Below are 14159 nucleotides of genomic sequence, written 5' to 3'. Positions count from 1 at the left end.
CTTTCATGATATTTAATTAAATCACCAGTTGCCTATAGAGTGCAAGGTCTTTCTGATAGTATGAAAGATCAATTGATTTGAAATTTGAAAAATTTCAAGTGCTTTTCTTTGTCTTTAGACAAGTTGTATGATATATGAGTTACTGCCTAGTTACTACTTTAGATATCCTTTTTCTCAAAGGATTTAAAAATTTACAAAGAAATGATGTAAATTTGTGGTGAGAAATACCAAATTTGTAACATAGATACATAGATATTTTTGAATGTTCTATATATCAAAGATGAATTTCAGATGGATATGAAAAAATTTTAATTTCTATCACAATAGGTAGGACTCCAGCTATGGTAGGTGAAATATTTGCATTTATTAGAATTTTAAAATAAAAGACTGATGTTTCTTTTATTGCTTCATTCCCCTATATTCTGAAGTAGACTTAAAAGTTGTCCTACCATAGTTAAAATTTTTCAGTCTATACATTCAAATATATGAATCATTGCCAGTTTTATAGACCTGTTGAAGGAAGTAGAAGACAATGAAGGCAGTGATCTTGTGCTTTTTGCTAGCACTCGTCGTGGAATCATGGATGAGTTTTACAAAGATTTCTATAATATTTACTCCAATATAAGATTTTTTTCTTTCTTGAAACAAAAGGGGTGCTTGCCAAATATCCAGTAATTATAAAGAAAACATGGCAGTGTGATTTATGTTTTCTCAGTCTTATCACACTGCTTATGAATGAGCTAAATTTGAAGCTCTAAGGAAAGGAAAAGTTTATTTGTGACCTAGCTAGGGAGGTGTGAGAATTCACTTTATACTTAAGTCAATAATAATGACTTTATACATGTATTAACATGAATCAATATGAAGAAGGTTTTAATTATCAATAGCATTATGTAAACTGGCTATAAAAACTAGAAAAAAAATTTGAAGAACACTAGTAGAGTTGCTTTCCAGTGTATGCAAATACTCATTTGGATTCACTATTAATACATGACATAAGAGTGAGTTAACTTGAACATATATGGATTTTAACCGAATAACCTTTTGCTCCAAAGTCAAATCAGTTTTTCTTGAGAAAAAAAGAAAAAAATTGAACCAGTTGTGCCAATGTATATGATGAATATATTTTATTTTATTTTTTAAAAGATTTTTTATTTATTTGAGAGAGAGAGAATGTGAGCAGGGGGAAGGGCAGAGGAAGAGGGAGAGGGAGAGAGAGTCCTCAAGCAGACTTCCCACTGAGCGAGGAGCCCAGTGTGGGGCTTGATCCCAGGACCCCAAGAGATCATGACCTGAGCTGAAATCAAGAGTCAGATGCTCAACTGACTGAGCCGTCCAGGTGCCCCTATCTATGTAGTGAATATTAAAAGGAAATGATTTTTTTTTTTTTTTTGGTATTCAGTTCTTGGAAGCCTTTTAAGTATATTTGATACAACCTAGATATGTAAATCTCCTTTTTCAGTTATCAATTTTATGAAATCTAAATACAGATCAGATGCTTCTGAAGAAAATTTAGGTTTGATTTGAGATGTGTTGTAAGTGTAAAATAACAGATTTTGAAGACTTTAATACAAAAAAGAATGTGCAACATCTCATAATTTTTATTAACATATAACATTTTGGATAATTTGGTTAAATAAATTTATTAAAATTAACTTTTGCCTATTTCTTTTTAACTTTTTAAAACTTGGCTACTAAAATATTTAAAATTACACATATGGCTCAAATACATTTCTTTTGGCCAGCACTGGCTTAACACATCATAGGTGTAGGGCGCCTGGGTGGCTCAGTTGGTTAAGCAACTGCCTTCGGCTCAGGTCATGATCCTGGAGTCCCGGGATCGAGTCCCACATCAGGCTCCCTGCTCAGCAGGGAGTCTGCTTCTCCCTCTGACCCTCTTCCCTCTCGTGCTCTCTATCTCTCATTCTCTCTCTCTCAAATAAATAAATAAATAAAAATCTTTAACACATCATAGGTGTACAGTGAATGAATGTTAACATTAATATGATCACTAAAATGATGATGATGATGTATTGATTCCTTGTCCTCTCACTAGATTATAAATTCCATAAGAGTAGGAAATACATCTTATCCTTATTTTTATTTGCCATATCACATTTTGTAGTCCTTTATATTTTAGAGGTTATCAGTGGATTGATTGTCTCAGGATCTGCTTTTAACATTCCATGTGCAGAGCTGTGTTGTTGTTGTTGTTTTAATCCTCAGGATAATGGCATAGATATCCCTTTGAGTCTGTACACGTATGTGCATGTACACACACACACGAGCATTTTGTTTAGTGTACTTGAAGGGGGGGTTATTTAAGCATTCATAATAGTGGATTATTGCAAAAGTAATTGGTACTTATTTTAATTATTTTTCAGTAAACTTTGAGTTTTTATATATATGTTTTTTAGGTAATTGAAAAGTTTTAAAAACTGTGGCACTGGCATCTTGTTTTAGTTGAAACACTTTTGTTTTGATTGAAGGAGAATTATTATGGAAATAATACTACAGTTAGGATTAGATAAATTGGTTTCATACACTGCCAAGTTCTCTAACTAGCTCTATGACCTTGAACAAGGGATTTAAGCTTTCTGAATGTCAGTTTTCTAATCTGGAAGAATGGGGATAATATCAGTTACCTCACCAGGATGTTGTGAGAGATAAAAATGGGAAAAATATCTTAGAGTACTTAGCAGCCATAGGAATTATAGACATGTAGACTATTATTATTTTGATCAAAATAATATATTTTGAAGAAAATAATGTAAGGCTGAGTTAACCATATCTATTAAAATGTGATAGCTTATGTGAATTTTAAGCATAGTGCTGTGGTATATAAAAAATGCTCTCAATTTTTCCACATGTATGACCTAAATCTACAAAATGTAGTCAAATATCCCAAATAAGTCATAAATATTAGGGGAGAGACTAGCTGGGAATGAAAGCAGTAGTTAGATATTTCAGTATTGTAAGATTAGATTAAAAGGTACATATGATCAGGTTAGACTGAATTAGAGACACCTGGTTTTCAGTCTAAGACTCTGGAAAAATTGGGAATTTAGACTTTGGTGCTGCTATGACTAAGATGGGGAGTTGTGTCCAATCCCTGTTAGGGCGGACATTATTTTCATTTGGAGAATCTTTACCCCTCCTCCTCACCCTCGCCCCCGTGTGCCCTTACAAAACTCTGGTCTTCAGTGGAGTGTGATCTTGACAGTGTTTTGTCCTGTAAGTCAAGATTTTTAAAAGTGTAGGGTTGAATAAGAGCCAAGCTTCTTTGCTGTTGGTGAGAGAAAACAAAATGATAAGAAGTTCGAATTGTCATCTAAGTATCTCACAAATAACTCCTTTTACTCCCTCTGTTTCTATGTTAGGGCTGAGCTATCTAGAAACATACCTGGATTGTGTGGCCTAAAAGGCAGTGACACTGGAAAGAAAGTTGCTAGTATGATGGAGACACCTATTTTTAAATATGTGATTTCCCCCCACTCCAAAATGGTTTTTGAAAACTTCTCTGAGTGGTAGAACCCAAATGTACAATATAACACAGTAAATAACTGGAGAGATTTCCTAGCCCACAAATTGAGTTTTATCAGTTGAACCTACCCACGGACAGGGCACTCCAGGAGAATCAACATTATTTGCGTTAGGGCCTCTGTGATGTACAGTCATTCCTACAACACTTTGTTCTCTGGCTCTAAAAGTTAGTTAGCTTTATTAGTTTTATGATAAGCAGCTTTCTGGGTAGTTGCTTACAAATTTCTCCGTTTGCACTTGCATATATATGTTTGAGTTTTATCTGTTTCAGTGATTTCAAGTTCTGTAAATCACTGTTCTTATTTTGTTTCATTCTTCAGTGATGTACAGTGTCTCCAGGGTGATGGATATTCCACATTGCAGAGCAGATTTGAAATGCATCAGGGAGCCTGTAAGTGACATTTCTGTCATAGTATGCACATATTTTAGAAAAAGTCTCAACTGGATTGTACCAATTACTTATCCCTGAGAGAAACTGGGTTAAAAGAACATTTGTAAATAGTTAAACTCTGTTTGTTACCAACAGTGACATTTTAGTGGCAACCTGTTAAATGAATGTGGATGGGGAAAGATAGAGTCATCAATATATGTGTATTCTTTTGTTATTTATGACCTTTTTAAAGGTGTAAACAAAAGGACATTTGTTTTGTCTTCCTCCCTTAGCCAGGACACAAATTATAAAAAAATGTACAAGGAAGAGTTAATAAATCAGGTAAATACTAAAATTTCATAATTCTTCTTTTTTCAGTACAAAGGTTTTTTTTTTTCCTTCTAAATTTGAAGTTTTTCATTAAACATGGCCTTGAACACTGGACAAAGTGTAGCACTGTTTCAGTTTTGAGTACCTGTAAAAAATCATTTCCTGCATAAATCACTTGGATGAATAGAACTACGTAAGCATATACTTTGCAAAGAAACAGGCTTTAATTGTATGGACTGTCACTTTGAGAGATAATGAGAAAGGGAAAAGGAAAGAGAGAGGAACTCTGTTTTCAAAATTTGTATATATATGTATTTACCACAAAGTGATTATTATTTAAGCATGAAGTTTACTGGTAATTTATTATTAACTTCCCTACAGATCTATACAAGTCTTTATCAATGTGTCTGGAACCCTGAGTTATAAAAACTTTGAGGTAGTATATTGTTCTAAACTTGAAAGGAGTTATTCACACCAGCACTGAACTAGCCAGTTAGGCAGATATTTAAAAGGATTTTGACAGGGATATGTTTCTTGTATTTCCTCTGTTTTTTTCCACCTTGATTTCATGCTCAAGTGTGGTGATTTATTTCTCCAGGGCACTGTGCCATCCAGTATAGAAGAGGTCAATATGGTAGTATTTCATAGCTTTTCTTTTATCTACACAGCCTTGCCACCCTCTGTCCATGACTCATGCATCTACTGGTGTTCCTGATAGCAGAACATTTTGATTAGCTGGACAGGTTACCTGGTTACTATTCTCAATCTGTCCACGTGTAGGTTTGCTGATGTGTGTGAAATGTGGAGGTCTGAGCCAGTGTTGGAGCATAATCCTATCTAGGCCAGGAAATGCCTGGCTTCCCAGATACTTCTCAGAGCAATAGGGCAGGGACTAAATCTCTTATTTCCTTCCTGTCCTTTATTTCATAACACCTATGGCCCAAGTGGATGTTTGATATTCACTAATCTGGGACACTTTGTATTGTTAATGAATTCTACGGAGACCAAATTTTATGTTAAAACATTGGTAGGCCTATCATTACGGAATGATTGATCCTATTAGTAAAGCAAATTGTCATATAAATAATTTGTTACAAATATATATACATAAATTGTGTGTGTGTGTGTGTGTGTGTGTATGTGTGTGTGTGTGTGTGTATTTCACATCCTTGCTCTGTTTACCATACCAACATCTTGGGCAGGTTACTTGGTCTCAGTTCACATCAGTTTGCTCATTTGTAAAATGGAGATAATAGTGTCTACTACACAGGGTTATTATGAAGATTTACAGTTAATGAATGTGAAGCATTTAGTACATGCCTGGCATACCGTAAGTGCTATATATATGCTTATTATTGTTATTAATACTATTATCATTTGTAGTAATAGTAGATCATATGAAGACTTTTTTTTTTTTAATCTCAGAAGAATAAAAGCTTCAGCCTGAGTGAAGAATGGGAGAGCAGGAGAGAAAGAAACACAGACGTTCAAACTAAAGGACCTTACACATTAAAAAAAGGAAAGCAAATCAGTGTGATACAGTATTCTTTGGGCATACTTATATGCATGAAGACATGAAAGGTTGGCTCACCCTTGATGTGTCTATGTAGTATGTACGCCCAGCACACTTGCAGGCTGTTAATAAATGCCTTTGGATTTCCTTTCGAGGCTTTTTAAGCATTTCTGGGGCTGTGTTAGTGTTATGTGTGTGTGTTGCCTTTCTAATTACATAATTAAAAATTGTCTCTCTACACCTTACTAATAACTGTTTCCTTTCTACCCCCTTATGTTAACCCTTTAATCCCATTTTCCTTAAAGCATTTGTCTAATTACAGAAGTTTATTTTACTCTGTTGAGATTAACAATATTACAAATGCTGGGTTGAGCAAATGTAGCTCGAATTCAAGTTTTGGTGTTTGCATTCTTTCTTGCTCATTAAACTAAGAATGTACAATAATCATTTGCAATTTGAAAGGAACATGTATTTTAAACCAACTAATTATGGGAGTTGTGCCACTGAAAATCTGCTAAACTGTTTCAAAATATTTTTTGAGTAGCTTATATTAGAAAAATCAATCAGTTTTATTTATGTTCTAGATACAAGAACAAGCCAGTTGGCAAAATACAGCATACTAGAAAAGTGGACAAAAAATAGAAAAGATAAAAATAAATAATTCCTAGAAGAAATAGTATATATGGTCACAAACAAAAAACTCTCCAGTCTTAATACCAGCCAAAAAATGGAAAAAAAAAAAAAACATCATTTTTTAACCTGTAAAATTGGAAAAAAAAGTTTTTTAAAATTAACCTTTTAGGTCATTGCTTCTCTCTGATATTTTTTCATAAGTAAATCTTTTTAAAAAAATTTACCATGGACACAAGACTCAATATTACAATCATATGTAGGATGACTGGAGGTATCTGGCTTCTTTTTAAAATGTTTCTTTCAACCTTCCAACTCATGATGATTTACTGGAAAGTCTTATGTTTGGGGGCGCCTGGGTGGCTCTGTCGTTAAGCGTCTGCCTTCAGCTCAGGTCATGATCCCAGAGTCCTGGGATCAAGCCCCGCATCAGGCTCCCTGCTCGGCGGGAAGCCTGCTTCTCCCTCTCCCACTCCCCCTGCTTGTGTTCCCTCTCTTGCTGTGTTTCTCTCTGTCAAATAAATAAATAAAATCTTAAAAAAAAAAGAAAGTCTTATGTTTAGTGACAGAGCCCCTGTCACTTCCACCTGTTTGAAGGGCTTGTTCCCTGGCAAATAGTCAGAGGGAAGGGGTGGTTACAGAAAGAATATCTTAGCTGCTGGGCACAATTAAGTCTTTATTATTCAGAGTTTGTTGATAACATTTCTGGATTACAGTGCTCCTCTCTACCAGGAAGTAAATCAAAGTAAGTGAAAGTCTGTTTTTCCGCGGCAGCAGCTTTTATGGGGAAATAATTGTTAACTTTAAAAGACTACAGGAATTGGAAATTATTTATGTTTTAAATATTGATGATATCCTGGTTTCTTGTCTACCACTTGGTCAGCTAGTTTTCACTCCACTGATAATTGTTGGCTGTATTCTTGTTCTTCACTTGGTAATGCATTAATGTGTCAACTGTAGGTATTAGTCCAGTCTCTTCATCTTGGATTTTTTTTTTGCAGTATTTTATAGTGAAAAATTCTGAGGTCTGAGAGTCTGAAGACTTTTTTTGAGGGGGAGAGCAGATTCTGCTACTTCCAAACTGTGTGACTGTACACTAAACATTTAACTGTTTTGAATCTCAATTTCCTGATCTATAAAATGAGAGGGTTAGATTAATTAATCCCTATGGTCTTTTGAATTCTGTGAGTTTAAAAAAGATTTTATGTAGTGTTTTGTGTTACAAACATGAGCCAGGTGAAAATACTTTTCAAATATTATTCTGCTTCTGTATTCTTCACACTACATTGCCAGTCTTCCCATTGGAGGTTTTCATTCTAATTCAGAACTGCATTCTGTGTTAGTCATTGAGGTTTTTGCATTTCTCTCATGGGGAGGTACAGATTACTTTGATACTGTAATTGCTATTAGCTGAAAAGATGCTTATTTTAGAGTAATTAGAATTTGTAGAGTTATAGAACATAAAGGGCAGTGTAAATTGGTGCTTTCTCTCCTTACAGGAGGGACATTCTATTTCCTGATGCTTGAGATGATCTAAACAAAGAAATTCATTTATTAGTGGCATGATTTCTTTAGCCCAATACTACTTATCTTATGCAAAGAAGCTGCCAAATGGTGCTTAGGCAGAAACACACAGTATAATTTAGCATGCATTTCAGAGGAGCCAGGTTCTCAAATTGCATATAAGAAAGTGTCCTTTTCATTTATCCTTCTGGGCTGTAAGTGCATCCATGTTTGAAGGGAGAAGAGAAATGCTAGTCTCCTCTGCAGGAAGGTAGACTCCCTGGCACATATGTATTTGGATGTGGGCTGGAGGATCAGTCAGTGCTTAATAAAGCCTTCTGTGGTCATCGGGAGAAGGGTAAACTTTCTGTACTTCCTTAGCTTTTTATAGATGTGTAATTTTACGTAATTTTAATACTATAGTCAAGATATGATTGAACTAATTTTTGGAATTATTCTTTATTTTTATGGGTGTTGATCTAGAACATTTCTGAGTATTTCATGGAAGGTGAAAAATAGAGATACCCAAATATAGGGACTGTAGGCATCCGGCATACCTAAATCTGGCACTTTTGGTCCTTGGGTAGTGCCCTCCTTGGCTCTAGAGCCTCCAAATAATACAGCCACAGTCAGTCCAAGTCCACCTTCAAACAATACTGTACTGCTTCCTGAGTAGGGCCCAAACACGACCTGAGGAATCTCAGGTGCTGTTTACTGTCTCCTTCCTCTGAGCTCTGGAGTGTTCTAAAATTACATGATGTCACTTAATTAAAACTAGAAGCACTGATTAATTCACAAAACACTCCGTAATGGGAAATGACTAAGTCAATTTGGTTTAAAAATGAAATCTGTTATGGTTTTTTATTATTTTGTTGAGTTTTGACATGTTTTGGTAGGTCCCAGGTGGAGGAGGGTGAGGAAGGAGGTTGATTTTCTAGGTCAGAATAATGTGCAACTTGGATTCCAGTTCTGGCTTTACCCCTGAAGTGTGATAATATGCAAATTGGCTACTGTCGTGTGCCTTGTTGACCTCAGATGCCAGTGGCTCCTTGCCTTCTGGGCCGAGTTCTTGCAAGAATAAGATAGAAAATGTTACAGCCATGGTGATTCCTTAAATCTGCACAGCATTTAATATGAAATGGATACCCTTAATAACCATGTACAAAATTAAATTTAAGAGTCACAATTGGGACATTATCTCCTCAGTTAAAAGTTTTCTGTAACAAGGATTGAACCCAGGCTGGAATTTGTACCAGATTAATTGTGTTCATAGCAAATGAGTTGGAAATTTAAGTTCATTTAGTTCCTTGTGTTCCAAGGAATTAAGTATCAGAATTTTTAATGTCAGTTGTAGGTTCTCAGTTGCCATGACATTTCAGTTATTAGTCTGATTGAAGCTTTCTCCAACAACCCTGTTCTTCTAGAGGAGGCAGAAACAATGATCTTGTTGGCTTGGCTGACGCCTGCCTGCTTAGATACTGTGTCTCCCTGTGGAGTCCCCTCAGGGGCTCAGGGAGAGGACAAGGGGAGGCCAGCTGGGCTCCCTAGGCCAGAGACCAGGAGCCTTCGCTCTGCGCCATTTCCCACTCATTGTGCAGCTCAGGCCCTATCACTTGAGAGACCTGGCAAGGAAGTCAGGAGGAAGTGAGTGCCCTGCTGGTTCAGAATGTTCCAGTGCGGTTGGAAAGTTTGAGAAGGGCCCTGGGTGAGAAGAACAAGACCTTATTGACAGGGTTCAGGCCTGGTCAGGTCTGTTTCACATCAGCTTTCTGAATAATCACAGCTTTCCCTGCCCCCATGGATCTCTAGCACTTTCACCTCTGCCTTTTTTTTTTTTAAACATTGTATGCAGCCATGGGAGAACACAAAGCATTTTAACTTTTTATTCCAAGAGAAATTATGGAACATGAAAAGTATGGTGTTGCCTGCTTCAAAATGACAACACTAATACTAACAATGAAACAAAACTTGATACATTCTAGGGCTTTCCAAACTGCTGTAAAATTATTCTTCTGATTGTAAATACTTTTTCTATTAAGCTGCTTTCTCACTGATTGATTTATAAGACTACCCATTATTCTCACATTTCCGATGGTCATGTAGACTGACCTGCCCTGTCCTAGTCTGTATTGCTCAGCCCTCTTATCTGATTTAGTTTGCATGTTGGATATTTTAAAAACCATGCAATTGTGTGTATATCATAAGATGGAGAGGAGAAGGAATATGCCAAACCATTTCTCTTTTTCTCTACATGAGTCTATAAACCAGAATATTTATGTCAAGAAGTCAGAAGAAAATCTGTTGGAGGTTTTAATGAACCACAAAATGTGTCCCTTGTATACCTTGCCTTGTCATCCTGCCTGAATTTATGTGTGACTTCTGCATTAATGTAGTAAACACTCTCTTGGCAGCCCTGTCATTTTCAGGACCCATAGGGTGTCTCCATTTCCAGGTTTAAGTCAACTAGTGACAATAATAAGGCTTGTTTCATTTTTCTTTTTCCTGGAATATCTGGTAGGAACTTTTGAAACTCAGAGGGATATTTTAAACTTTTTCAAACTGAGGAAACCAAAGAAAACCCAGATACTCCCAAATAGTCCCAGCTACTTTTGAATACACAAATTTCCAGTAGTTGGAGCCTCCCATTTTTACGTTTAAGTCTGGATGGGATGGAGGGGACCGACCCGGGCTGAAAACAGGTGGGCAGTTAACAGGATTGATTGCAAAATGTCTACCCAATTCATATTTTGAGCAAGGCTGGTAGCTTTTATAGTTCCTCTAGAACAGTGATTTCTCAGCTTTTGGCCTCTTAATAGTTTTATTAGATGACTCTCATACTTTCTTTCCCTAAAAGTGGCACATGAAATATTTTAGTTTAAATAGCATTCCCCCCATGTAGAATTTTTTTTTAAAGATTTTATTTATTTATTTGACAGAGAGAGACACAGCAAGAGAGGGAACACAAGCAGGGGGAGTGGGAGAGGGAGAAGCAGGCTTCCCGCTGAGCAGGGAGCCCGATGCGGGGCTTGATCCCAGGACGCTGGGATCATGACCTGAGCTGAAGGCAGATGCTTTACGACTGATCCACCCAGGTACCCTATAAATTTTTACAAGAGTTATTAAAAGCCATTTGAGAATCTGTGTTTAGTCAGATACCTTCATCTTAATATAGGGAATAACTGCACAATTTAAGATGCATCCTTCCGGGGCACCTGGGTGGCTCAGTTGGTTAAGTGTCTGCCTTCGGCTCAGGTCATGATTCTGGAGTCCCAGGATTGAGTCCCATATCAGGCTCCCTGCTCAGTGGGGAGTCTACTTCTCTCTCTGCCCTTCACCCTGCTTGTGCTCTCTCTTGCTTTCAAATAAATAAAATCTTTGAAAAAAAGATGCATCCTTCCTACTTTACAAAAAATAAATATCCTTTTATTTAAAGTTTATGAGTGTGTGTGTTATGCATATATATTCAGTGATAATAATACAAATCTGATCGTGTTTAGCACCCGTACCCCCAAAACTCTTTTTTCAGTGACTTTCCAGAACGCTTGAGTTAGAAGCCAACTCCCACCAGTGCCTAGAAGGTCTTCCTCCACAAAGGCGCTCACCTACCTCCTCTCTGCCATAGTGTCTTTTTTCAGCAATGTTAATAACGCTCTGGTGTTCCCTGCCTCCTGCTTACACTCACCTGTGTTCTCCCCAAGTCCTCACAGCTCCCATCTCATTCCTTTACCTGCGATTCCTTTTTCACAACCACCCAGAATTAGTCTGATTCCTGTTTTATGTTCCTGTAGTACCAAGGCCTTCTGCTTTGCTACACATATTTTGCATATTTCACACAGCTAGTAAGTGGCAAAACCTAACCAAACCCACATCTGTCGAAATGTCATGTTCTCTCTGTTGCCCCATATTATGTCCCTGGATTTTGTTTCTTACCCAGTAAATTGGACAATGCTAACACTTTGCCGTACTTCTGTGGTGCTCAAGTGAAATAGTGTCTATGAAAATGCTTAGTGAACAGTGGAAAGAGGAATACTATTTTGTTTTTAACATCATTAGCTGTATTATTTTTATTCTGGTTGCCATGATCCTTAATTTATGTTCATATAGCCCCTTCAGTGCATTTCTCAAAGCTCTCAGTCTTGGCTGCCTTCTACGCTAGCCATGATGGATCTGACAATTGTCAATTTTCCTTCTCTTCCCAGGATGGTTCATACTTGGCTGAGTTCCTGCTGGAGAAAGGCTACGAGGTGAGTGACTCAGTGAGCAAGCACAGGCTGGTGGAATCACTTGGACACAGTGGCCTCCTGCTTCCTCTGCCGCCGTCCTCCTGTGTGTGTTTTCCACTGAAACTCCGATAACAAATCAAAATCAGGGGAAGAATGTGCCGCTTGGCTTGTAACCATGCCAGTTCATTGTGCTATTTATCTGCTGGTGAGCACTGGTGGCTTCCCCCTGTTCCTTAGTGTTTAACTGCTTTGCACGCTTCCCACATTCTCAGATAAAGCAGCCTGGGTAAGCTAAAAGCTATAACATTATTAGGGTTAATTTATGATGTAATGTGTTACATAAAAAAGTCCCACTCACAGTGAAGTCACTTAATTCGGAAATTGCACAGAGCAATAAAAACTAAGCTGATCTTTGGCAAGCCTGAATGAAACATTTACACTCAGAGATTTTTTTCGTTCTAATAGGCAGCCATATATTTTATGGAAGCTGAAACTTCTGGGTTTGCTGCTGGCGTCATCACCGTCGTCTTCTTTTTCTCCTCTTTTGTCCTCTCCTCGAACATTTTCTGCTTTGTTTAAAGGAAACAGGTTTTCATATTAAATTTGATGTAACTTCATGTGTGCATGTTACCTTTTTTAAGAATAGTTTTCTGTATATAAGTTCATGCTGTACAGAGAACAAAAACCTATACAGTGACCCATATGCTCTGGCCTGATTTGGGAGTGTTTATATTAATAAATTTGGATTCTCTGGATTATTCTGTTTGCAGGTATACTGTTTAAAAAAAATGTGCACTGTGGGCAGATGGAAAAACAAGGAATTTGGCATCTAAATGCCAACAGGATTTGAAGAAAAGGAAATGAATTTTCTTACTATAACTCATAATCTTTTGAGAGCCTTGACTTTTAGACTTTAAGAATAGGAGATATGTTTAGCACCTTCTGTTCCCTTACCTAACCAGCCAGTTTTATATCTTGCAAAAATATGAAAATAAGACAAATGTAATTATGAAAGCATACATGTGCACTTATGTTCATATACAGATTGCTATAATTGAGTGATACATTCATATTCTGCAGAGCAGAGAATTTTAGAGTAGATCATATATAGTACAGAAGAGTTGGTTTTAGATAAAGACTGATAATTTATTCAGACTACATTAATTTAGTGCTTCAATAAATCTAAAAGGGAAGGATTGGCAGATAAATTACTTTGTTTCAGGTGTTGGCACTGGCTGAGAGGTGTTTGGTAGCTAGAGAGGAGTTAGTGGAGAAGGAACTTAGCAACAACTGATGGGGTTCAGGACGTGCCACCCCAAGAAGTGGTACTTTAGCGTATTGGATATTTTAAGCTGAAGGAGTTTGAGAAAATAGAAGGAGTTTGAGAAAACCGTAGAAATTTCTCCTGTTAATCTTTGTTGGTTTAATGTGGAGGAGGAAAATAGTTTTCCTCAACCCTCTTAGGGTCCCTGGCTGGGTCTGAAAATTAAACTGAAAAGCATACAAGTTTATTTAATATTAAGTTTTATGTGACTGGGAACCTTTATAAGGAAATGAAGATCCAAAGAAACCATTAAGGCTAAGTATTTTTATGTTAGGTTCAATGAAGAATGGATGGTCTTGGAGAAATATGACAGGTCAAGGAGTATGAGGTAAGTATGGGAAACTTAACAAGATCTGTTTGTTTGGATTCTTTTTGGCATCCCCTTGTCTTCAGAGATATGGATGTTCCTTTTTTCCAGTTATGGTGGAGGGCACCTCTCACTGGAGCATTTCATGACTATTTTAAGGGAGAAGAGCAGGGGGAAAGTTAGAGCGACTTCCCTGGTTCTATTGTTTTGTCAAATTCCTTCAGCTTAAAATATTCCATACACCACGGTGCCATATTTTGGGGTAGCATGTCCTGAACCCCATCATGGTCATTGCAGTTTTGAAGAGTGAGGTGGTATGTCAGAAGGAGTGCTTAAGCTGCATGGATGTTGAAATTTACTTCCAAGGAGGGCATGGGGGACTAAGACATGAGATGAGGATGGTGGCAACAAGTAGT

General features: G+C 37.0%; 1 protein-coding gene across 1 annotated transcript in view; it reads left to right on the top strand.

Moving 5' to 3' along the window:
• GMDS (GDP-mannose 4,6-dehydratase) overlaps positions 1 to 14159 on the top strand; it is a 637538-nt gene that overhangs the window by 149629 nt on the left and 473750 nt on the right. The window contains exon 2 of the mRNA XM_088024103.1: positions 12089 to 12133. Within this exon, the coding sequence (XP_087880229.1) occupies positions 12089 to 12133 (45 nt within the window). The remainder of the gene's footprint in view (positions 1 to 12088; positions 12134 to 14159) is intronic.

This window comes from Eumetopias jubatus, unplaced genomic scaffold (genome assembly GCF_037043125.1).
Source record: "Eumetopias jubatus isolate StellerSeaLion01/CBP00866 unplaced genomic scaffold, mEumJub1_p1.0 scaffold_6, whole genome shotgun sequence".
Lineage (NCBI taxonomy): Eukaryota > Metazoa > Chordata > Mammalia > Carnivora > Otariidae > Eumetopias > Eumetopias jubatus.
This window is presented reverse-complemented; position numbering and strand designations above follow the sequence as displayed.